Raw genomic sequence first — 24,487 nt, 5'->3', positions numbered from 1 at the left:
TACATACTCAATATATTTGCAATGATTGTAACGTCCTGGACGTCTATTGTGTACATGCGAAACATTTGCTCTCTATAGACTCTGGGTCATGACCCAATTATAAGGGTGAAACTCACAGTGTTCAGGTGCGAATTTGTTAATTTATAGTGCTGATGGGAATTCTTAGTTGTGAACGTGAATGAATGAAAAATAATATTATCGATTATTGTGGCCTTTTTACACTTTTATACTACAGTTCTGGTATGGAAAAAGTGTTCTCATTGGGTTTACTCGAAAGTTCTTTTCATATAAATTTTCACCATTTTCAGATACTCTCACTTTCTCGAGATTTATAACATGGAAGCACAAAAAGTAGACGTTATTGATATATTCTATTAAAAAAATACATACTCCTGTGGGCGAATATTTTGTCACAATACTGAGTATTTATGCCTCTACCACGAATATAACTATTTTGTGTGTTCTTTTGGGACTCAGTTTTTAAAAACACCAGTTTCGTATCATTTTAAAACTCGAACGACACTTGATTTTTAATAAGAATTCGCTCTAGGCTTATGAGTTCTGTGGGATATTATCAAAATGTTAGACTACACTGTCATCTACCGGTAGAAATCAACAATTATTATAATATTTAAAGCTCATCCCTTTGGAGATGTACCTTTGTTACACGAAATTATTGATTTAACAGAAGTAATCTCCTGTTAGATGAATTCTGCATCAACCTGTATGAATCATATCTCATGAAAGAGCACCCAAAGCCACATAAACAACCATTTATTATTAACTTGTAAAAGCAAAATCCTCTCAACTCGCTCCGCGAACAGGGACATGCGTTGAATTCTCACCAACTTCCCACCAATCAAGGATGCCGGATCGTAGGTTTATTCATTCTGTTGCTTAGTTCTCGACGAACTTCACGGAGTAGAGAGGTGGCAGGTAGCAAAACTGCGGATAATTTACGTACGCGAAACTTCGAAGTTGCCGGTGACATTTTTGCAAATATTTGTGTGTTTTGGTTGCAGTTTGCGGCATATTGGGAATGTTTGTGGTGCATGGAGTGCAGTGAGGAAAGAGTCTCCACAAGTTTTGCGGAGTTTTTGTGCTATTTTTCCGGGTAGATGTTGGAACGTAACATGTGATAGAGTGACAAGGAACTATGAAGGTGTCTGCTTTCATGATTTTGCTGCTCGTTTTCTTTCAAAGTGAGTAATCTTATATTTTGTTTCCAAAGTTTGGAATGTGCTATTTGCGTCTTGAAATATTAAAAAAGTTTTAAATATCATTCGAGGCTGGCCCTTGTCTTTTTATTAGAAAAGATGAAGACTATAGTCATCAACTTTCCCATAAGATGAAGACTATAATAGCCATCAACTTCGCGATTTTGATGAAAAATTCCATAAGACCTTCAGACACCTTGAAACAATTGAAAAAATCTACGTTATGATATATGTTTTTTACATTAGGTATCTGTTACCGCTGTATTAACATTCATTAGATTTGTACATTATTGTTCTAATATAAGCAATTTGTGTGTTGGGATTTTTGGTGATGCTGAATCTGAAATCGTTCTTGATTTCTAGTGATTCCTAACTTACAGATTTCTCTGAAACAAAACAACATTGAAAAACCTATATTTTCTATTAGCAAATTGAACGTTTTGACAACCCCACTAATTCTCCGAAATTAGTCTAAATTGAATCTTCATCAACAGAGATATGATAATTTCCATCAGAAGTGGGAAACATAATATACGTATATCCCTTATTCTTTGAGTAAATATTGGGCGTCAGTAATCCCCCCCGAATCAACATTACCAATTATTTTTGAAGCTCTTTTTTGAATAATGAATATTTTTTTAGGGTTTGAAGTATTTTCCATATCTACACACAGGTTCCAAGGCATTTCTGATATTAAACTTTACAAGTTACACTTCGATGAATAATCAGTCGAATTGAAAAAAAAAATGAAAACCTGTAGGTATTGAATAATTTAAAATTTTTATAAAATTTTCATTGGTTGAGGTAGGTAGGTGTCATTTGTATGTCGAATAATGTTATTTTATATTTTTCTTGAAAACACCCAGGACGTTTTGAATATTATATAAAAAGTGAAGAATATAGTCAAGTTTAAAACTTTTGAAGAAAATATTACGATAGCATCAGAACATCTTGAAACAAATTTTATTTCAATTGAATTTATCAGAAATGTAGAAACACGCAACTTGGCGCATTCACCACAATGTGACAACCGTGAAAATTCGTGCGGTCACCATATTTTAGAATACATTGCATGACACTGTTTCTGAAGGAAATAAGAAATGAAGTTATTTTACTTACTGATTAAGGATAAAATATTTGTATAACTTCAGAAAAATCAATGCTTTCGACTAGACTGTTTATTTCTTCATTTCTTCGTCATAATAATCGTGTGAGAAAACGAGAAGCGCTTGTGATATATCACGATGTAATGATTCAAATGACCTCATTCAAAATAACAGCTTTCAATTGATGACTCTCAAAATTGGAAATTATGGAAGAGTTTCATGATAATTCATTTTTGGGTTTAATCTACATTTGTTTTACCATTAGTTCGCATATAATTCTTCGAGCATTTACGCATCTTTTCATCAACAGTGTGGCATTTTTTCAATTGATGAAACTTGACTATGTCAACGAACCAACCAACCAACAAACATCCATTTTTATATATATGATTATTAGGTCTACTTCAAACAGTGAATACTTATCCAATTTAATCGAAATAAGCGCTTTTGCCAACGTAATACAAGCCGAATAATCCGTTGACATAAAAATTGTGTTCTCAGTATTCAATGAAGTCGACAAAGGCCGTTTTTTCCTGGTCCTGATTGGCGAAGGTTCTACCGGTGAACTTTCCAATACATTTTAAACTATAAAATACCTCATGGGAGCTGACGACCAATTCTTCCGCCACCCTACGCACCAGTCTCCACCAGGCTCCTCAAATCCTCTTTCTGGATTATTGGAGGACGACCATTTCGGGCTCATCTTGGAGGGTAAAATCCCCGGAACGAAATTTCGCAAAGCAACGTCGAACAGTGCGTTTATTCCAGAAAAACCCACAAATAAAGTATGTACATATACAGGCCGTTTCTTTTATCATGTAGTAATATTGCTATATTCTAAACCGTAACAGATACGAAGACGATTAAATGGGAGAAAAGGTAACTGCCATCGGTAACAAAACAATGGTAACGGGTGTGAAGTTATCCACAACCACAAAGTACACTGAGAAAAAACTATCGCATTCTTATTCTTTTAGTTACCGACTCTGCACACCTACCATTTTTCAATATGATACGCTTATTTATTGGTTTAGTGGAAAAAAAGAACCGTCCTTGTTTATTAAACTGTCTGAAGGGGTGAAAATAGGGTGGAAATATTTCAAAACTTCGTAACAAGAAAAATCGACTTAGTACACCTATAAAATTGAGATATGATATTCCTGATGATCCATTCGACAAGAAAAACTTCACTTTATAGTTTCCCAAGCAGTCTGAGGGGGTGAACATGGGGTGAAAATATCAAAAAATGTCTTAACATGAGAAATCGACTTTGTATACCTACAAAATTGGGATATGTTATTCCTGATGATATATTCGACAAGAAAAACTTCACGATATAGTTTTCCAGGCCGTCTGAGGGGGTGAAAATGGGGTGGAAAGTTGAAAAAATAGTATCTTCGAAAATTGAATGTGTACCTACACCTACAAGTTGATTTGTCATTCATTTTTATATTGTCGATCACAGAAACAAAGCGTTAGACTATTTGGCAACACTATGTCAGACATCGTAACAAAAACCTAGATATAGACGTGAAAGATACGTAACGTCGACATCAAAGGTACCGATAGAGAATAAAACTACTTGCGTTTTGTAAGACCTCTCTGATATTGCACTCCACACCACGCATCTAGGCAAATATTTTTCCTACCAACTATCTATGGATAATAGATATAATGAATAATATTTTTAAACTGGTATGAACTTAATTCAAAGATTATTCAATCTGTCTGTTTTAAAATCTGTTTTCCGTTAACCAGCTGTGGCACTCCTATGAACGACAACCCCATGTTCACCCTCTCAGACGGCCTGGAAAACTATAACGTGAAGTTTTTCTTCTCGAATAGATCATCAGGAATATCATATCTCAATTTTGTAGGTGTACAAAGTCGATTTTCCTTGTTACGATTTTTTCAAATATTTCCATCCTATTTTTACCCCTTCAGACAGTTTAATAAACTAGGACGGTTCTGTTTTTTTACTAATCCAGTCAATAAATGTATTGAATAAATATTGAAAAATGGTAGGGGTGCTGAGTCGGTAAATGAAAACATAATAAAGCGATATTTTTTTCTCAGTGTACTTTGTTGATGTGGATAACTTCATACCCGTCAATGGTCGAAGAAAATTTACGGAAACTCTCGCCTTTCGCGAGTTATACGGGGAAAACAAAAAATGCTGTTTTTCGTTTTTTTCGAACGGAATTGTTATTTCGGAAAATATCAAAAAATGGAAGAGAAAAATATTATTGTATTCGTAAATTCGTAAAGTGTACTTTGATGATGTAATAATAAATATTCGATTAAACTTTTCGTGTCAACATGGCCACCATCAACTTTTTTTTTAATACGGACCTGTCTTTTTTATTATAAATAAAGCGATAAATTCACAATCCAAGGGTATATTACATTTAATATTTTTATAGCGTTTCATTTGAAATAACCACCATGATCAGTGACAACAATCAAACAGAAAAATACTTTATTTTATCATGAACTTCTGGGAGAAATAAAACCAATACGGAAAATCAAAGCTACATGGAAATTTACATTCAATGCTCGAATTGACGACCTCTTTGTTGAATACACATAACTTGTCGGTCCAGACAATTTCTGTGGCAATTTTCTAGCATAATAGGTGTAATACTACTACATATATCTCTTATTTTTTGTTTGAGATGGTCGATATCTGTACTTGGTGATGAAAAAACTTTATCCTCTATCTATCCCTAGAGAAAAATAACTAAAGGAGTAAGATCTGGGGATCGTGCTGGCCAGTTAATTGGTTCCCAATACATTTTCTTGGGAATATTGCATCTAAATGTTCCCTTACTATTGCTGCATTATGGGGAAGAGCGCCGTTCTGTTGAAAATATTAAAATATTGTATTTCATGGCGGATATTCAATGGCCATTCATCTAAGTAACCATCGAAATCATCGTAAAAGAAATGGCCAAGGATGTTTGTTCCCACAATTCCCAACCAAACATTTATTCCGAACCATTTTTGGAAATTGGTTCTCCTATGTAAGTAAATGTTCATTTCTATTATTTCACCTATAATGGATATTTTTGTTAAACCAACCATTGTTAGTGAATTTTGGATCTACCGTCTATATTATTTTTTTGCAAATATTTCCAACTTCCCCATTTTTACGTCTTAACCACTTCGCGGATCGTATTCGCGGATCTTACTCTCTTTCCGTAATCCCTTTCATTGAGGTGATTAACTTTGCGTATTCTGTAGCATTTGTATTTTTTCGTTTTCAAAATAGTTCTGGTAGATTTTACAGAAATCCTCATTTCGTGGGCAATTTCTCGTAAAAACAATCTTGATTAGCATAATTTTTTAACTGGCCAATCCTAATTATAAAAAAGATGTTTTCACTGTGTACATTTTTATGTGGTAATATGTGCTTACCTATAACATTTATTTGATTCCTCACACTTCCAGTAACCACACATTTTCTTGTTTCCTTTCTCTCAAATGCACCATAGTCCCTCTAATTTCTTTCTAATCGTCTAAACATTTGGATGTTCGGAATACGACGATTCGGAAATAGCTCAACATACATATTCTTTGCCAAAAGAGGATTTCTATTTGATTTTGCATAACTAACTAGCATTTCAGTCATTTCATCGTTTGAATACATCTTTGATATGTTCATTTTTTGATATTCTCCGAAATAACAATTCCATTCGAAAAAAACGAAAAACAGTATTTTTCGTTTTCCACGTATAACTTGAGAAGGGTGTGATTCCCCGTAAATTTTCTTTCGACCATTGTATTGTTCCTGATGACAGTTACCTTTTTCCCATTCAATCGTCTTCGTATCTGTTACGGTTTAGAATATAGCACATGATAAAAGAAACGGCCTGTATGAAAAAAATTTGATAAACATTTAGAAACTCTACAATGGTATAATAAGGGTGTATATACATACTCAAGCCAGATAAGCCACATAATGGAATATTCAGTGGTTTAACTTGTCAGTCATACTGAGAAGAAAAAAATTATATCTGCTGATATAATGATGAAATAATCGTTAATACGGGTCTTCCGTATATACTTAGGGTTTTTAACGATCCACCGCTTTTTTCAATTGAACCGCCTCCGAAACTATCTCCTTCAATCTTCCCCACAGAAATGAATTCTATGCGATTCGCCGTATATCTGTTACCACACCGCTGCTTGAATTATGCATTTCGCGACAAGAGTTTGGAGACAGTTCCCGAATGAGACGCGATCTCCTTTCTTGGAAACTTTAAAATCGACAATAGAGCCAGGAGTTTCACTTGAAATTTCCTGCGAGGAAATGAATTATCGTTACGATACAAAAGTGCAGCCTTTTTAACGACCTCTGTAAAGTTAGCAAGATCACATGCAGTAAAATTGATGATTATTTTAAATCATCGAATAGTTGTCGACAATTTGTCGAGAAAAATAATTGTACCACCACTGTTTTTTTATTAAACATAACAATCTTGCAATATTATTATTTAACTTGACATAGTTAATTAGCCTGAGATAAATCTTGAGACTGAGCTGAGCTTCCTATTCGAAGTAATTTAACAATGATTAAACCGCAAAAACCACCTCATTTTAAATATTTCCAGATGCAAAAATTGTACTATTCACTAGAAAATTCAATACAATACAGGCTGATTCACGGTGGATGGCACATTAGACGTTACTGGTGAACCAGACAACGGATCACTTTGAAAATTCAATGGAGGGCATATTCGGACATTCTCTAGCCAACTAAAATATTTTCGACAATTCGCCGTTGCCGCTTCTATTAGAAAGCAGTAGCAACTTTGATTTTTCAAATGGAACACTCTGTATATAATATTATTTTTGGAATCTCCAACAATTGCCCGACAACTTTTCTTGATATTTCCCTATACCTATCTGTTACCGTTTTCGAAATAAAAATTAATTTCAATTTTTTTCTTCGAAAATCATGACTTCTAAAAATGCCGATGTCTTTTAGTTAAGAAGTACTATGATATCGAAATTTGGTTTGGAGTTAGGTGATACTTGGACACTTCCCACACGTCAGCCTAATCTCCGTTACTTCAATACAGGGTGGTAAAAAAATACAGTTTTTTCGCTTGCTTGAAAAAGTTGCTGAAATTTGATTATTTTAAATGGAACACCCTGTATATTATTGAAAATTCAGAAAGCTGCTGAAATTTGCTTTCTTTCTATGTATATCATACCTATACCTAACTAGTCAAGTTTCGGACTTATGAACATTTATTTGTGAAAATGTCCCTTCAGAATGGTATTTCCATTCGGTATTTGGTAAGCAGGCCATGATTACTATTTGACAGTAGCGTTGTGACATTCTCCTGATAATATCGACATTTTCGTCACTTCAGAAGTTGCAAATACCTTCAAAACGATGGAACAAAACTATTCAAACGAAGTTCTTATGAGTTTGTTTATTATGTTTGGACAGTGTGACAAAATTATCAGCAGAACATGTAGAAAGTTCAATGAAATGTATCCGAATCTACCGCCAATGAACCTCAAGAAATTTATACGAATTCAGAACAATTTCAATATGTTTGGATAAACTTTAAAAAAGCACCAAGAAACTTGAAATTGGAAATATTGATATGAATAATTATAAAAAAGTAAAACAATCATGTGGAATATTTCAAAATATGTTCGAATCGCTGGCCGTTCACTTCCAAGCACTTTAAAATGCGAGTGTTGACTGCTTTCGTGGTGGCAGATCTGATTTCATTGGGATCCAAATCTTCAAATGTTTGGGCAATCCTTTCTAACAATTCATCTCTCGAACGCACGGGTATTTTGTAAACTTTTTCTTTAAACATTCCTCACAAATAAAAATCTAATGGATTAAGATCGGGTGATCTCGCTGGCCAATTCCATGGTCCCAAGCGCCTCATCCACCGATCGTCAAATAGTCTATCCAGTTCTGCGCTCACTTCTCTTGTGCAATGTGCAGGAGCTCCGTCTAGTTGGTACCAACAGTTTCGATAATCTTCGAGTGGCAGATTATCCACGAAACTGTCTACAGTATTCTCCAAAATATTCAGGTAGCTTCTGGATGTTAATGACTCCTCGTATATCATGTACCTCAATTTGTTGTCCATCAACATGCAGAAGACATTAAAACTAAATTTTTCTTTAAATCCGGCTTCTTTGGTGACGTGAGGATTTTCACTGGACCAATAATGACGATTTTTTCTATTGAAAATCCCTTCTCTCGAAAATTTCGATTCATCAGTCCAATAATTTTATTTAAAAAAAGTGGATCTTCTTGAATGCGTGTCAACAACATTTCACAAAATTCTACTCTCTGTTGAGAATTTTGAGGCTTCATTGCTTGAATTTTGGTGAATTTATAATCATGCATTTTATGTCTTCGCAAGATTCTTTGAACCGATGAATATTTTATACCCAAATCTTCTTCAGCACTTCTTATCGATGACTCGGGAAATGCGTGAAAATATTCTAAGACATTAATCTGGTTGTCTTCGAAAGTTACGGGTCGAGGCAAGTTTCTTGGTGCTTTTAAAGTTGATCCAAATGCATTGAAATTGTTCTGAATTCGTATAAATTTCTTGAGGTTCATTGGCGGTAGATTCGGATACATTTCATTGAACTTTCTACATGTTCTGCTGATAATTTTTTCACACTGTCCAAAAATAATAAACAAATTCATAAGAACTTCGTTTGAATAGTTTTGTTCCATCGTTTTGAAGGTATTTGCAACTTCTGAAGTGACGAAAATGTCGATATTATTAGGAGAATGTCACAACGCTACTGTCAAATAGTAATCATGGCCTGCTTACCGAATATCGAATGGAAATACCATTCTGAAGGGACATTTTCACAAATAAATGTTCATAAGTCCGAAACTTGACTAGTTAGGTATAGGTATGATATACATAGAAAGAAAGCAAATTTTAACAGCTTTCCGAATTTTCAATAATATACAGGGTGTTCCATTTAAAATAATCAAATTTCAGCAACTTTTTCAAGCAAACGAAAAAACTGTATTTTTTTACCACCCTGTATTGAAGTAACGGAGATTGGGCAGACGTGTGGAAAGTGTCCAGGTATCACCTAACTCCAAACCAAATTTCGATATCATAGTACTTCTTAACTAAAAGATATCGGCATTTTTAGAAGTCATGATTTTCGAAGAAAAAAATTGAAATTAATTTTTATTTCGGAAACGGTAACAGATAGGTATAGGGAAATATCAAAAAAAGTTGTCGGGCAATTGTTGGAGATTCCAAAAATGTTATTATATACAGAGTGTTCCATTTGAAAAATCAAAGTTGCTACTGCTTTCTAATAGAAGCGGCAACACCGCATTGTCGAAAATATTTTAGTTGGCTAGAGAATGTCCGAATATGCCCTCCATTGAATTTTCAAAGTGATCCGTTGTCTGGTTCACCAGAAACGTCTAATGTGCCATCCACCGTGAATCAGCCTGTATATTTTGCATATGGCTTTCGCAAACAAAGGTCAACTGTCGACTTTCTGTCGTATGTCACCCATATTTTGAATAACGCAATCGAGAAACATGGAGAGTCAAGAGCTGTTGCTCTTGATATTTCTAAAGCCTTTGACCATGTGTGGCATGAGGGTTTGCTGGCCAAACTTCGATGATATAGCTTGTCAGAACATTTTTGTGTATGCTTCCTGCAAGAACGTTTTCAGCAAGTGGCCGTAGATGGATATCTCTCGAATACTTTTATCATCAACGCTGGTGTTCCCCAGGGATCCATATTGTCTCCAACCCTCTTTTTATTGTATATCAACGACTTATTGGAAAAAACAAGAATCCTATATTATGCTTCGCTGACGACAGCACGCTTGTCTCGTCATTCCATTTGGATTACAAGACATCGGCTGCAGATACACATCTTCACCGCAGTGTTGCCAACTGGATGAACTATAAAGTCGCTACACAAGAACCAAAATTCCGCTACACTGCTTCATATTCCGCTACGCTTATACATCTGACGCAATCAGTTCGCGCTTGCGCCCTATCCAAAATTAAATACCACAGAACTTAAAGTTTGTTTGTGTCCTGTTCAGATACCACAAAACTGAACTGTCATTAATGTCAGGAATCAGGATCATGCTAATTTTCAACCTCGCAACTCATTAGATGACACCTAATTTTCTAAATTTACAGCAGTTGATTTTTGATAGCTGTCGTCTCGACCAAATATTTCTTAGCTTGAAATAATGATTTTGAAAAGTAAAAATAAATATCAATTTGTTCACGTAGACACGTCTAATTCATTCTTTCAAGTTGAATTCAGACAACCAATATTGAGAGACATTTTGTATTTTTTGAACATGTCCCGTTTCCGTTTATTTCAACTGCGGTAGCTCTTTCGCTCGAGTTACAATCAGATCAGCTATCTTCCATTTCCACTGTAATTTGTTCCATATAATTCATAATTCTCGAGACAGTCGAGACTTTTAGTTCCCTGATATTGGAGGTTATATGGTTTATGATAGTAATGAAAATATCCAAAAATATTGTTCCACTCTTTCATCATGTAATAGCCTCAGCTACTAAGATAATAACGTATTAACTGTGCATTCAATTGTCAGCTGTCAGCTTCGAGTGCTGTCTGTCCACTGCCTCTTCTTCCATATTTTTTTCAATATTGATTATTTGTAGAAAATTCCGCTACTTTATGTTCAAATCCGCTACGCCGCTACTGTCGAGTAAATTCCGCTACGGAAGCGGAATTCCGCTACGGTTGGCAACTCTGCTTCACCGGCAGCAGGAGGTTGCATAACTTAAAGAGGATCTAGAAGTGATTTCGAAATGGGGTGAAACTAACCAGGTTCAACTCAATGCCACAAAAACCCAGACATCGGTTTTCTTCAAATAGATAAATGTTTCTGAACAATGTCAGGACAGACAATTCCGCTTTCTGCTTTGATAAATTTATTGAACACCAATATGTATTGGCACAATCATGTCGCTGGAATTGCAAAGGCTGCTTCTCGAAAGCTTGGAACATTGTTTCGAACAAGAAAATTGTACACACCTTAGCAAGTTTTGATGCTTTATAAAGCTCAGATTAGACCTTCTTTGGAGTATTGTTCTCATGTATGGAGCTCCGCCCCCAAAAATACCCTGAAGCTGCTGGATTCCATCTCTTCTATAGATACTTTCACGGGAAGTGTTCAAGTGACATAGTACATTTGATTCCACCAAGAACAGTTAAATTGAATATGTGATGGAATTGGTCATCACTCTGTTATTTGAATCCCTACTTCCCCACTCATCTATATAAATATATATATATATATATATATATATATATATATATATATATATATATATTATAATACTAACAATAATACGTCTTTATTCACCATAAAAATACAAATGGAATAGACAAAAATAAAATAAAACAGTATACAGGAACAATAACAAAATCAAAGAAAAAAACTTCCAGTATATGGTGAATAGGCGGAGTATCAGCCAAGGCTGTTTTTCAACTCAACCTGGGAGAAACTATAGATAAATAATATGAACACAAGTCGAGTTAACAATATCAAAAAATTTTAGTTATTGCTTTACTTTAGAAAATTCATTTTAGAAATGCCAAGGTCGGGAACGGGCAAGAGGCTAATGAGATGAATAAGTCTTCAGTCTTTTTTTAAAGTTTACGATGGTGTATGATCGAAATTCGCAGGGTAGTTGATTGTAATATTTGGGTGCATTATACGAGAAGCAGCGGGTGAAGATGGAAGATTTGTGTTTGGGGATGACTAGAACTGAACTGTTCCTTGTAGTGAAGCTGTTAATCGTAGATAATGTTTTAAGCTTCTTCAGTAAGTAATCAGGTTGTCGAGTTATCAAAACTTTATGTGTGTTGATAAGAAGGTGTAGAGTTCTAAGTTTCCCAACATTCATCCATCCTGATTCTTGCATTGCTGGGGATATATGGTCATATTTCCGAATACCAAACGAGAAACGTAGATATCTATTCTGAATACGCTGTAGTCGGAGAGCATCCGATTGTTTTAAAGCAGGTCCATAAATACTGTCGCAATAGGAAATTTTTGACATAATCAGAGACTCGCATAGTCTAAGTTTTAGGTTTGTGTTGAGCAAATCACGATTAGGAAAAATCTGTCTGAGAACGTTATAAGAAGATTGGTTCAGATAGCTGACATGTTTAGTAAAGCGAAGATCCAGATCAAACCACAATCCTAAATTTTTTATCTCGTCCATGGAGGGAAGTATATCGTTTTCGATGCGAACTTGAAAAGTAGAGTTGGTGAGCTTTCTGTTTTTCTTAGCTCCGATTGCGGATTTTTCTGAATTGAGCTTGAGCTTATGAGCAGTAGAAATGTCTAAGATGGCTTGGAGATCGTTATTAATATGCGACAGAGCAGATGTAGACTCGCCAGGCGAAAAAGAGAATAATAACTGCGTGTCGTCTGCATAGTGATGTATATTGCATTTTTTCACGGACAGATAAAAGTCACAAATATACAAGCTAAATAGCAAGGGCCCAAGGATCGATCCTTGTGGTACTCCCTTTAATACCGGCAGAGCATCTGAAATAACTTCCACAACACAACAACTCTTTGAGTACGATTCTTCAGATAGTTTTCTAAGAGAGACACTGCTTTCCTAGAAAAACCGAAGTAGACAAGTTTGTCATACAATATCTCATGATCTAGAGTGTCAAATTCCTTGCTGTAACCTAGAAGTATTAAACAGGTCAAAATTTTGTTCTAAACGGAATAGATCGAAGTCGAAGTTACGATAATTGCGAAAAGAAACCATTTTAACTCTTCTAGAACAAACAGAAGCATTAATTTTGCACATCACTGACAGATGGTCTGAAATTCCCTGAATATCATACACATCCACATCTAATATTCTTTCCTTATCAGAGACAAGGACGATGTCAATAAGGGATTGAGAGTGAGCAGTTATTTGGGTAGGCTTCTCTATAAGCTGATAAAGATCGAACGAATTTATAAAATCTGTAAGGAGTTGAGAACGCCGGTCGTGAGTTAACAGGTTGATATTAATATCGCCGGCAGCCAGCAAAAAATCACATGAAGGAAGTAGGTTGGCCATGCTGTCTTCAAGTTCGTTTAAACATTGGATTAAATCAGCTGAAGGGGACCGGTATAATACTCCATAAACGAGAGTTTTACATCTGTGGGTTGTTGAGATCCACAACTGTTCAAGATGAGAACTTATATAACTAAAGAGTGTTTTGAATGTAATAGTTATTTATGTAGAAGGCAACGCCACCCCCTCTGCCAATTCTGTCTGTTAATTCCAATGGTATCAGAGTCAATTATTGGAGAGAGCCAAGTTTCAGTGACAGCAAACATATCAATATTTTCATTCGAAATATATTCCGAAAGCATATCAAACCCTGTGAATAATGATCTTACATTTAAATGAACAAATTTTAAAGTTTCGGACATTTGAGGATATTTTCCCGACCAAAGCATATACAAAACAAACAATTCTGAAAGCTGAATTAGTAAGGGTGGTAGTCGTCAAAGCGGAAATGAATATATTGACTCAGTAGTTGAATGAATTATAAATGAACTCAAATTCAACGTAAACAAATATAGTAAAAATTAGAGTAATTGTGTTATTTGTAGTTTCGATCTTCGGGTCCTTTTATTCAGCAGTACTTGTAGAAGAGGGCGCAACCTCGCTTCTGTTCGACTTACTTGCAAGAGTTCCGAATTAGACTGGATATCAGCCAGGGTGTGGAAGGTGTCGTTGATAATCAGGTGGTTATTCTTGATAGTTGCTTTGACCCCTTTAAGTTTAACAGTATTGAGTATATTATATATATATATATATATACATATATACATATATATATATATATATATATATATATATATATATATATAATATGCTATAGTTATTGTGATTCTTATATAATCAGAAATGATTATTGAATAACAAAATTACTTAGCTCCCTAACTATTTTATTAAAGGGGAACTGCTGGAAGGTAAGGGGCACTATATCGTTTACTTAAACTATACCAACATAAGAAAATAAAAAATTGCTAATAGCCTGCGAAATTTCAACATTTACCTAATTTTTTTAACATACCTTGTATTGAACTGAAAAACACTTTGAAGTGTCACTCGCTCTTTCCATTATTGTTGAATGAAGACGTCACTTTAATGCCTTGCAGCATGTTTTCGATGGTCCACCCTGTATACATTATAAACTACAAGTCGTTTCATTGCTAGGCCAGTCTTGATACCGGAGATGAAACAAAATCGAAAACGATTTTGTAAGTTTCCTGCCAACCGATCAGAGTTAATTGAACAAGGTTCGGTTGAGCAAAGCTCGTTAAAATCGAACAGTAGCAATCTAGATGCCGTTATGACAAGAACGACATCCACAAGTAGAAACGTCCATTAGCTTTTAGTGTGTCATCCCGATTCCGGGATATCAACTGCACAAACACATCTCCAGCTCGGGTTCGGTTCGCTGAAAAACTCTACAAGAAAACTAGTCTGAAGACTTAATCGAGGAGAAATACAAACGTATTGAAATATTCACCTTCCGTATCTTTCTGTATCATTTGCCTTATTTGCAGCATCTCCTAGGCTGTATTTTCATCTCATTATTCTCATAAAGCGTATGATAATCAAATAATTCATATTTTTTTAAGACGTCTGATACGTTGACGAAAATAATACCTTTTTCCAGTCAGTGTCTCATGTATCAGTGTTCTGTTTTTTCTCTCTTCAATTTTCTTACCTTGGTGTTTTTTGAAAGCATTTTCTTTGTATTCGATTTGAAATTCAGACCGCGATATTACTGCGTTCGCCTCTATTTGTGGTTATGTCACACATTTCCTGTATAGGATATTCCGTCAGAAACGGTTGGGAGTGCGAGAGAAGTGACGAGTCGCTCGAATGCTCGAGAAGCTGCCCAAGTGGTGCATGAGATGGGTGTGAGAAATGTCTACAGACTAACACTATTACCCACCGGGATGTTGAACAGAAAAACCTTCATTATTCGAAAGGAATTGCCAAATTTCTAAAGGTCTTTACAGTTCGGTTCAATTCAAAATATTTGCTCTCTCTATTCACCAGAATCACGCGAAAAGAGAACATTCAAATTCATATTACAGGAAATACAGTCCACTTAAATACAGGAACTACAGTCCACTTACATTGATACTCAACAATCAGAATGAGCCTTTTTTCCATAAATAATTCTTACGCTTCGACTAACGACTGCTCGCACGGAATCCACTCCCGAAACCATCAATTCGGACACACCAAAATGTTCCTTTTATTTTTGCCATCGAATCGAAAATATCGTCTCACACTTCATCGCACCGGGGATTTACAGAGACCGTCGGCGGCACACAAACAGCAACGGTCTAAACGAAAAACAACAAAACACCATCGCGTAATCCGAAAAAACCTTGAAGCGCGTCATTTTCTATACATGGTTTTTTTTTTGTTCCGTGCAGGTCTTTGTTGCTTAGATTAGCGGCTTTTATTTCGAAAATCCGGACAGAGCGGCGAAACTTTAAAAACTCCCTTGAATTATAGGGTTTCCTTGCCGTCACACATTTAATCTATATCTGACCCGGTCCACAACAAAAGCTATAAATGCTTTTTTGTTCGCGGCACACTGGATATTATATATTTCCTTTATAGTCATATACAGAACGGACATTTTCTGCCTGGTAAGCACCTATACGATTGCTTTTAATTTATTAACCGGATTTTTCTGTTGGTTTTTTTCGCGATTCCGGATCCGTTTTATATTTCGGATAGCCGCCGTTGATTATTTATTAACGGACGATTACCGAACGGAAGCGATAGGTGTAATTCGGAAAACAAATGTTTTGGTTCGCCTTAATAAAGCGCGAAAGTGGTGGTTTTGGCGTTTTTTTATATTCTCTAGAGTGTCAGGCAGTGTTTTTTGCTTTTGTTTTGAGAAATCATTCAATTCGGTTTTACAAAATACTTTTTGGAAGAAAAAACATACAAAGTTATTCACGAACCACATGACATCGAAGTCCACTTTCATCGCAAACTCCACGGTGAATGATAGTCATCCTGAAAACGCTCATACATGCTTTGTTTACCTATAGAAACAAATTTCTGTTATAGAATTAACATTATTTGCTTAGACAAATCAAAGAATGAAATTATTGGAACAATCTATTGAAAAAACTTGACTCACACCATAACAAAAATACTGGAATTGCAAAGTCAAATTTCCACCGAAATGAATATTTGTCATACAAGTGCTTGGAGACATCTCAAAACAGCGGTTTAAAATGTTACAAAATACACATATTTCAAAAATTGCATCCAGTTGATCCCGAAAGGCGATTAGAATTTTGTAAATGGCTAATAAGAAGACCTGATTTTCCTGTTTTCCTGGAAAATGTGATTTGGACAGATGAGAGCACTTTTACGAATTGTGGGATATTCAACTGAAATAACGAACACATTTGGAGCATAAATAAACCCAGTTCCGATAAATTCGACCTCAAGTGCGATTAAGTATTAACGTGTGGCTAGGAATTTACAAAGATGGAATTTTGGGTCGTCCTCATTTATTTGACGGAATTCTGAATGATCTACCTTTGGCTAACTATAACAACACCTGGTTTCAACATGATGGTGCTTCACCGCAAACTACCAGACCTGATTGAAAGGTTTGGTGATAAATGGATAGGGAATAATGGGTCGGTGAGGTGGCCAGCAAGGTCTCCAGACTTAAGTGTTATGGATACATTCTTATGGGGTATACTGAAAAATAGAGTTTATGGTCCGAAGGAATATCAAAATATTGAGGACCTTCATTCAACACAGCATTGTTAGTGCAGTGAATAATATTCGAAGAAGGGCACAGAGGTGTGTTATCACGAACAAGGCCAGCATTTTGAGAATTTGCTGTGTTTTAATTTTGTCTTTACATTTTAGTTAATTATTGTTATTTGTTCAAAATTGTATTTTCATTGAAAAGGACACAATGTCTAAGTTACCTCATACACATCACCTCATTTATCAAATTTTGATTGTTGATTCTGTCTCCGTATTTTTTCATTGGCTTTTCAAACGAACCAAACGCGGTAAGATTTTGATCCAATAACTTGAACATAGTTCGATGTGGTTGTCGTCTTTCGGTATACACGTTTAAATATATTTCCGATGTCCGAACACTGTTTCTATCGTATTTGTAATAAATTTGTTTCATATCTCTTTTTTTTTCATTCGTGAAAGACATTTTTCGAAAAAATTCCATGACTTGTGCACTAACAAAATGTCAATGAGGGTAACAAATTGAAAGTCAAATTTAGAAACATGAAAGTCAAGCCTATTATGATAAGAATTATTTTTTTTCAATATCTTCAATTTTCGAAAAAGAATGATAACTTATGATACATCACTGAAAAAGTAAAATCTGGTTCTACTTAAAACAGAAAGAATCCAATGTAACGCTCATAAGAAAAAATAAAGTTGATGATGGTGGCCGGAAGACGAAACGTCGGATAACAAATATGAAAACACCATTATGTAGCAGGGAAAAAGTGGCAATGTGGAAGTGCGATTTATTTTTGAACCCTTCTAAAAATGAAGCCAGAAGAAATAAAAACATTTTCCAAAATTTCTGTTTTCCGGATATCTCCGGATCTACTCGGAATTTCAGAACTTTCTCAACGGCATATTGTTAGTCAGGTAATGCGCCACTTTGCCCCAATTTCACCATCTTCGTACCTCTCATAGTTTTCGAGATCACGATAATTAGGATAGAATTTGAAACACCCTGTATACATTGCTGCTGTTCATTTTTTCAAATTTCAATTTTATGTCATTTTCCAGCCTATTACTATAAGATGTCGTTAAGCGATTTTCGGCCACTTTTTCTCAACGAAGTCAAATGGAACAAAATCGCTGTCGAAACAGACAGAAGTGGTCGACTCACAGTAATCCAGGACGAGAATTTGAGGATCCCGGTAGAGACTGACCCATCATAAACGGTGCGGGGGATGTCGAAAGAACTGAGCGTCAGCTCAGCGACTGGTGTGATTTACTTTCTGCAACTGGGCCACATCATCACTGGTCGACAGAAGAGGTTCATTTCTGTTCCATGATATCGCCCGTCGGCACGTTTCACAAATCACCATATAAGCTTAATTATAAGTTCTGCCCCACACACCATTCTCCCCAGACTTCTCGCCAACTGACTACCATCTCTCCAAGCAGCGGTAGAACCTAAGCCAATCAAGACTAGTCAAAAACGGCCTTCGTCTACTTCATTGAATCCCGAGCACTACATTTGTATGCTGTCAGAATCAATTTTCTTGAGTAACGTTGGCAAAAGTACAATGATTCAAATGGCGCTTGTTTCGATTGGATTGAATAAGTATTCACTGAAGTACATTCATATAAACGGACAAAACTTTTGAAACACCCTGAATTAACAGTAATATCATATTGTTGTAAATCATGCCCCAAAGGAAATAACGCCGGCCGCCACTGGTAACCATAAACCAAACGTGACGTAGCTGAGAGTGTGGGAATGTCCAATGTCACCTGCCGCTCGAGAAGCAGCAAGAAACGCTACCGATGTCGATGGAGCTTCGGCGAAAATTCTACGATGTTCCATTGCGATATTTAAACGCTGGCTGCAAGCGTATTTGGACAGTCAAGTACACAGTGAAGTGTAAGTTACAGTGCGGTACGCGAAGTGATCTAGTAAAGCGATATACATTCAAATAATAGTTGAAGTTTAAGTTGAAGTGTTTGTTGTAACTGAAGTGAAATAGAGTTAAGTTTGATTATTCAGTGTAGTCAATTATTGATCATCCCACGGGTAAAAACGTAATATTTGGTGTCAGAAGTGGGATAAATTGGTTCTTCTTTTTCTGTTGGCATACAGGAGCTCCCAACATGACGCGACAGGTTATACACCATCCATGTTGTTGACTGGTAGGGAGGTGAAGCTTTCGGTAGATGTATTGTATGGCAGTCTTTTCGATGAATCTTAAGAGGTACCTCTTTCAGAGTATGTGAATGACCGAAAGGAGAGACTGGAAATTGTACACGAATTTGCTAGGACCAAATTACAGCTTTCCAGCGACAGGATGAAGATAAGATTCGACAAAAAATCGCTGCCAGTGAGTTTCAATGAGGGCGATGACGTGTAGCTCTGCCAACCCCAACGTCGGAAAGGTTTGTGTCCCAAGTTGAAGAGACCATGGCAAGGACATTACTTGGTAATCAAAAAGATAAACGATCTGGTGTATAGAATCCAATTGTCACTCAGAAGCAATTCTAAAAATGTCCACACAAGAGAGGCTGAGTCCTTACATGGGTCGTGATGTTCCTTCTGGAATGTTGTTCGGGGCAAACAACCTCAGGGAAGGGGGTAGTGTTGTAAATCATGCCCGAAAGGAAATGACGCCGGCCGCCACTGGTAAACATAAACCAAACGTGACGTAGCTGAGAGCGTGGGAATATCCAATGTTACCTGCCGCTCGAGAAGCAGCAAGAAACGCTACCGATGTCGATGGAACTTCGGCGAAAATTCTACGATATTCCATTGCGATATTCAAACGCTGGCTGCAAGCGTATTCGGACGGTTAAGTACACAGTGAAGTGGATGTTACAGCGTGGTACGCGAAGTGATCTAGTAAGGCGATATACATTCAAATAATAGTTGAAGTTTTAGGAAAAACGTAACAATATCATCAATTGACAAAAATGAATGACATTAGGTTATAGTAATATTTCAATACTGTGCATGGATTATTTCAAAGCACATTTTTTCTGAAAATATTCAATTTTATACTCATTTAAAAAAACAATCTTGCGTTTTTTTAGCGTATTCATCAGTTTCCTTGATAATCATCTGGTGAGAAATTCTGATTCCCATTTTCCTACTTTGTATCTTTTCCAAAGTTTGTCGATCCTTCGAATACGTTATAACAGACCTATGGCATCACGTACGTGCCCCTTTTTATTATCGGCAAATGAAATTTTCAACAACGTTCTCTCGTTGTTGGAAGGTTTTCTGAAGTTTCGAGGTACTCGTGATATATTCAGCTCGCGATCATCGGTTTATATAGAGATCTTTCATGTCGAGATGATCAGATGAGTGGCGTACCACAAACTTTCCGACATACGTGATGAAAAGTTACCGAGTGAACTTTGACGTTCGTTCGTTTATGAGAATTCAGGCGTTTTTCTCTTCTCTCAATTATGGGATTGATTTGGGTCGGGTCGTATTGGTAAATATTGGTTGCAGACATTTCAGCATGCTACACCATATCTAATATGACACTCTACATGGAAGAAGTATGTATCTTTGGCAATAATTTCATCGAGTTCATAAGGTACTATCCTCACGGCAATACTTTCCTTTTCAATGACAAAATATGGTTGTCAAATCTGAAAAACTTTTATATGTGTAATATTTGAGATGCATTTTACTATATAAATGAGAAACTTGAACAGAAACTTTTGAGTTCTGAAACTTATTATAATATTCTGACATTCATCAACTTTTTTTTTGTTTTTCATAACTCTGACAATGTAAGGGGGCTCAGAAATAAGTGATAATGAATATTTATAACATTCTCTCCCCATTTACAATTTTTTTTTTCATTAGTCAGATATTTAATTGTGTCACAACTAGAAATACAAATCAATTCAAAGAACTAAGATTATAAAAAAAAGGAAAGAAAAAAAAAGGAAAGAAGAAAAAAAAAAAAAAGAAAAGAAGAAAAAAAACACATCAAAGGTGCTGCTTCGTTCCCTCATTCATAAAAGAGGACATATGCCTCATTGCTCACAAGTGATTTTGACGAAATTGGGAACACGTGTGAATCGTTGTATTCATGTCATGTGCCACTATATGGGTGTCTGCAATATGCTGTGTAATGTCCGTTGTAAGTAGTCCCACTGTGATTTGAAAGTGCATATAGATAATGATGACAAGGAGCCACATTGTCTGCTGCATAACTACTCATATCTAATCCATCTGAAGAAAAGTCAATGGAAACATTCAATTTGCCTCTGAACCTTTCCGTCGGAGAGAATATTTTCCAATGAATTACTAAAATACGGGGAAACTAATAGATTGATAAGGACTTTGTACATTTTCTCCTTTGCTTGCACCTCGAATACATTGGTTTTTCATCTCCATCCAGAGTTTCCTCTCTTGTGAAAGAATCCAAGCAATGTGACAAACTCACTTGGCCAGATCTTTGTGGTATGGGAAGGGACAAATCCCAGAAAGGATCAAAGATTACTGATGAGTGTCCACAGTGTGTGCACTTCATAGTGGACTTTAATTGACCAACGAAATAGTCTACAATCTTGGAGTTGTTCATATTCAAATATCTCTGCCAGGACTCTTGTGCTTTTCCGTTATCGCTCAATTTTTCGTCAATCTCAGTTAAGATCGGTTCAGGTTTCTCAGTAATTTTGTTGAGGTCCTCATGTAAACCTTCTAAAAGATATCGAAGGAATTCGTGGGCGTCTTGATGGGCAGAACCCATGTATCGAGGGGCAAATCTTTGAATCTGATTTTTGAAGTAGACTGTGTTAATTACTCTATCAGATGAATCTTCTGACCATAATTCCTTGATAACTTCTGCGAACGATTTGATTAAAACACCTTTCATACTAGAAATACTAGTATTGATATCTTCCATGTATGCATCCTTTTTTAGGTATTCCAGCAACCATCCCGTGTTTGATAAACATTGGATTATACTATTCATGAAACAGACGTTTCCAAGATTTTTTAAACCATTGAACCCAAAAGTTTTGATTGAAGAATGTATCACCGATCTATTGTTGCAACTACGTTTGCCACTACTATCTTCTTCTGAGTAAACACGGATAGGATGATTCACCCCTTCATTGGACTGGTAGGATAAGGAATTCGAAGCAAAACTGCTCAAAACTGAATTAGATATTAGTTCTTTTGAGGGCTCAGCCAGAGGACCAAACTCAGCCTCATTTAGAGTTACCACTTCCTTTTCTGTCAAAGTTGACGGTTTTGCTGCGAGTCTTCCACCAAACTGCACAACTCCAGTTCTTGTACTGTCTGTACATGCCGATATATTTTGTTCATGGGAAACATTGATAATTCACTTTACAATTGGATCCAAAAACAAATTGCAAATCAAATAAAAAATATGATGAAAGAAATAACCAAAAACCATAGCGATCTGGTTTCTTCACTTCATGGTCATATCTGGTGACAGCTGTGCCTTGACCGACTACTTCCTTCATTCTTCTCTAGAATTTTGCAATGGTCCTAATTTTCTTTTCCTTCACTCTCCTCTCCAGATTCAATATGCAGAGAATATAATCTGTGAATTGGTCGAATTAGTTTTCTGTGTTTCCATTTGACTCTTGCTACTCTATACATTCCGTCTTTTTCAGAAAATTGTTTTAAAATTTTTCCTGAAGGCCTACTTTCAGATCATCTATCCGTTTTTGATCAGAATGGACCAGTTCTGCTAGATACTCTTTCCTGAATCGATGGCGTGAATCATCATATAATTCAATCTCTTTATCAAACGACGTCACACAATGTCATATTCGGGAATCTCCGTATCATAATTTGTAATGAGAAACAAGGAAGGTGTTATTGGCACGAACTCTTTTCCATTATCAGATACATATGTCAGTGGTCGAGAGTTCATAGTTGCCTCGCATACATAACACATTCATGATTTCTTAATAATTAACAAAGGATTTTCCTAAAATCCGATGCAACAGCTCTTCTATTATTCTCACCATTCGCTCCCACCATCCTCTCCACCAAGGAGCTGACGGAGCATTCAAAATCCACTTTATTTTTTTTGTGTTCTAATATTCTTCCACTTCATTCCAGTTCACTTCCTTCAATAAATTGATGGTTCTAATGAAGTTTCCTCCATTATCCGAGTATATTACTCGAACTTTGCCTCTTCTCACAACAAATCTTCAAAATGCACCGCTCTGTACACTGTACATATGAATAGTATAGTGGAAATAACCGGTATTGTGCATACTTGAAGTGTCGGCGCTCTGAATACAAAGAAATAAAGCCGCTGCCAACCAGTCCACGTGGGCTGAAGAATTGGCGATCGTATTGGATGATTTTTACTAACCGAGTTTTATGATGGGCTGAAGAGTCATAAAATTAAATTTATAGTCATGTTACGGTGTCGAATAGAATGCGAGTCGTCGTGTTGTCAATGTTTAGTTCAGGAACTGTTCGCGATTTAAGTGTTGAAATTCGATATTAGTGCAGTTACTTGAAATTTTTGTTATCTGTTCAAAATGTGGCATCCTTCGATAAGCACCTACTAATAGTAATAACGAGTGTGATAACAACGCAGACTTTTTCCTGTGTAGTGATTGCAATAGCGATGGTGAACAATGCAAAAAAAGAGATACCAGTGAATAAGATTCGGATGCATTTGACTATTGAAAAACAGGTAGTATGTTTCAACGTATATAAGAATCTACATCTTGAGTTTGGTTTCGAGGGAAACCAACTATTACAAGCAACATCAGATTTGACCGAAATTTGTTTCTCAACTGAACGTAAAATAGTCAAAAACAAACCTTATGAACGCAAGGCGCGATGTAATACGGAATTACCAAAACCTTTAGATGTTCATCTTATAAAATCCTACAACTGAAATCAGAAGGAAGAAATTGAATACTTCCGGCCATGACGTGAGCTGCTGTGACAAAACTCTTCAGATTTGGATAAAGAAACTAGAAATCAGATTTAAAATAATAAACAAACGTCAAAACAGTTATGGAAAATAGAAGAATAGTGGAATTGCGTTACAAATACTCAGAACAAATAACTAAATATATACAAGAATAACGGCAAATTTTCTATTTTAACGGAACTTGGTATGACATGCACGACACAGTTACAAAAGAGTGGACTGATAGTTCGAGATTGTGTACGCCTTACATGCCTGCAAACAAAAGATTGCGACTAATCATTGCGCATTGCGAATTCTTTGAAAATATGTGGTAAAAAACTCGAGGACTAATATTTTCGAGAAAGTGTATGCCTTCGAGAGTATTGCTGAGAAGTATGAACACACCATACTGACATTTCCCCCCTTAAAGAAGTATTT

General features: G+C 35.9%; 1 protein-coding gene across 1 annotated transcript in view; it reads left to right on the top strand.

The window, feature by feature from the left end:
• The first annotated feature begins 928 nt into the window (after window positions 1–928).
• LOC111504397 (uncharacterized) overlaps window positions 929–24,487 on the top strand; it is an 859,110-nt gene continuing 835,551 nt past the window's right edge. The window contains exon 1 of the mRNA XM_074181189.1: window positions 929–1,202. Within this exon, the coding sequence (XP_074037290.1) occupies window positions 1,157–1,202 (46 nt within the window). The 5' untranslated portion in view covers window positions 929–1,156. The remainder of the gene's footprint in view (window positions 1,203–24,487) is intronic.

This window comes from Leptinotarsa decemlineata, unplaced genomic scaffold (genome assembly GCF_025532065.1).
Source record: "Leptinotarsa decemlineata unplaced genomic scaffold, Ldec_3_MD MMD2_tig00026307_RagTag_RagTag, whole genome shotgun sequence".
Classification (NCBI taxonomy): Eukaryota; Metazoa; Arthropoda; class Insecta; order Coleoptera; family Chrysomelidae; genus Leptinotarsa; species Leptinotarsa decemlineata.
The sequence above is the reverse complement of the archived record's forward strand: the minus strand, read 5'-3'. Positions and strand labels throughout refer to the sequence as shown.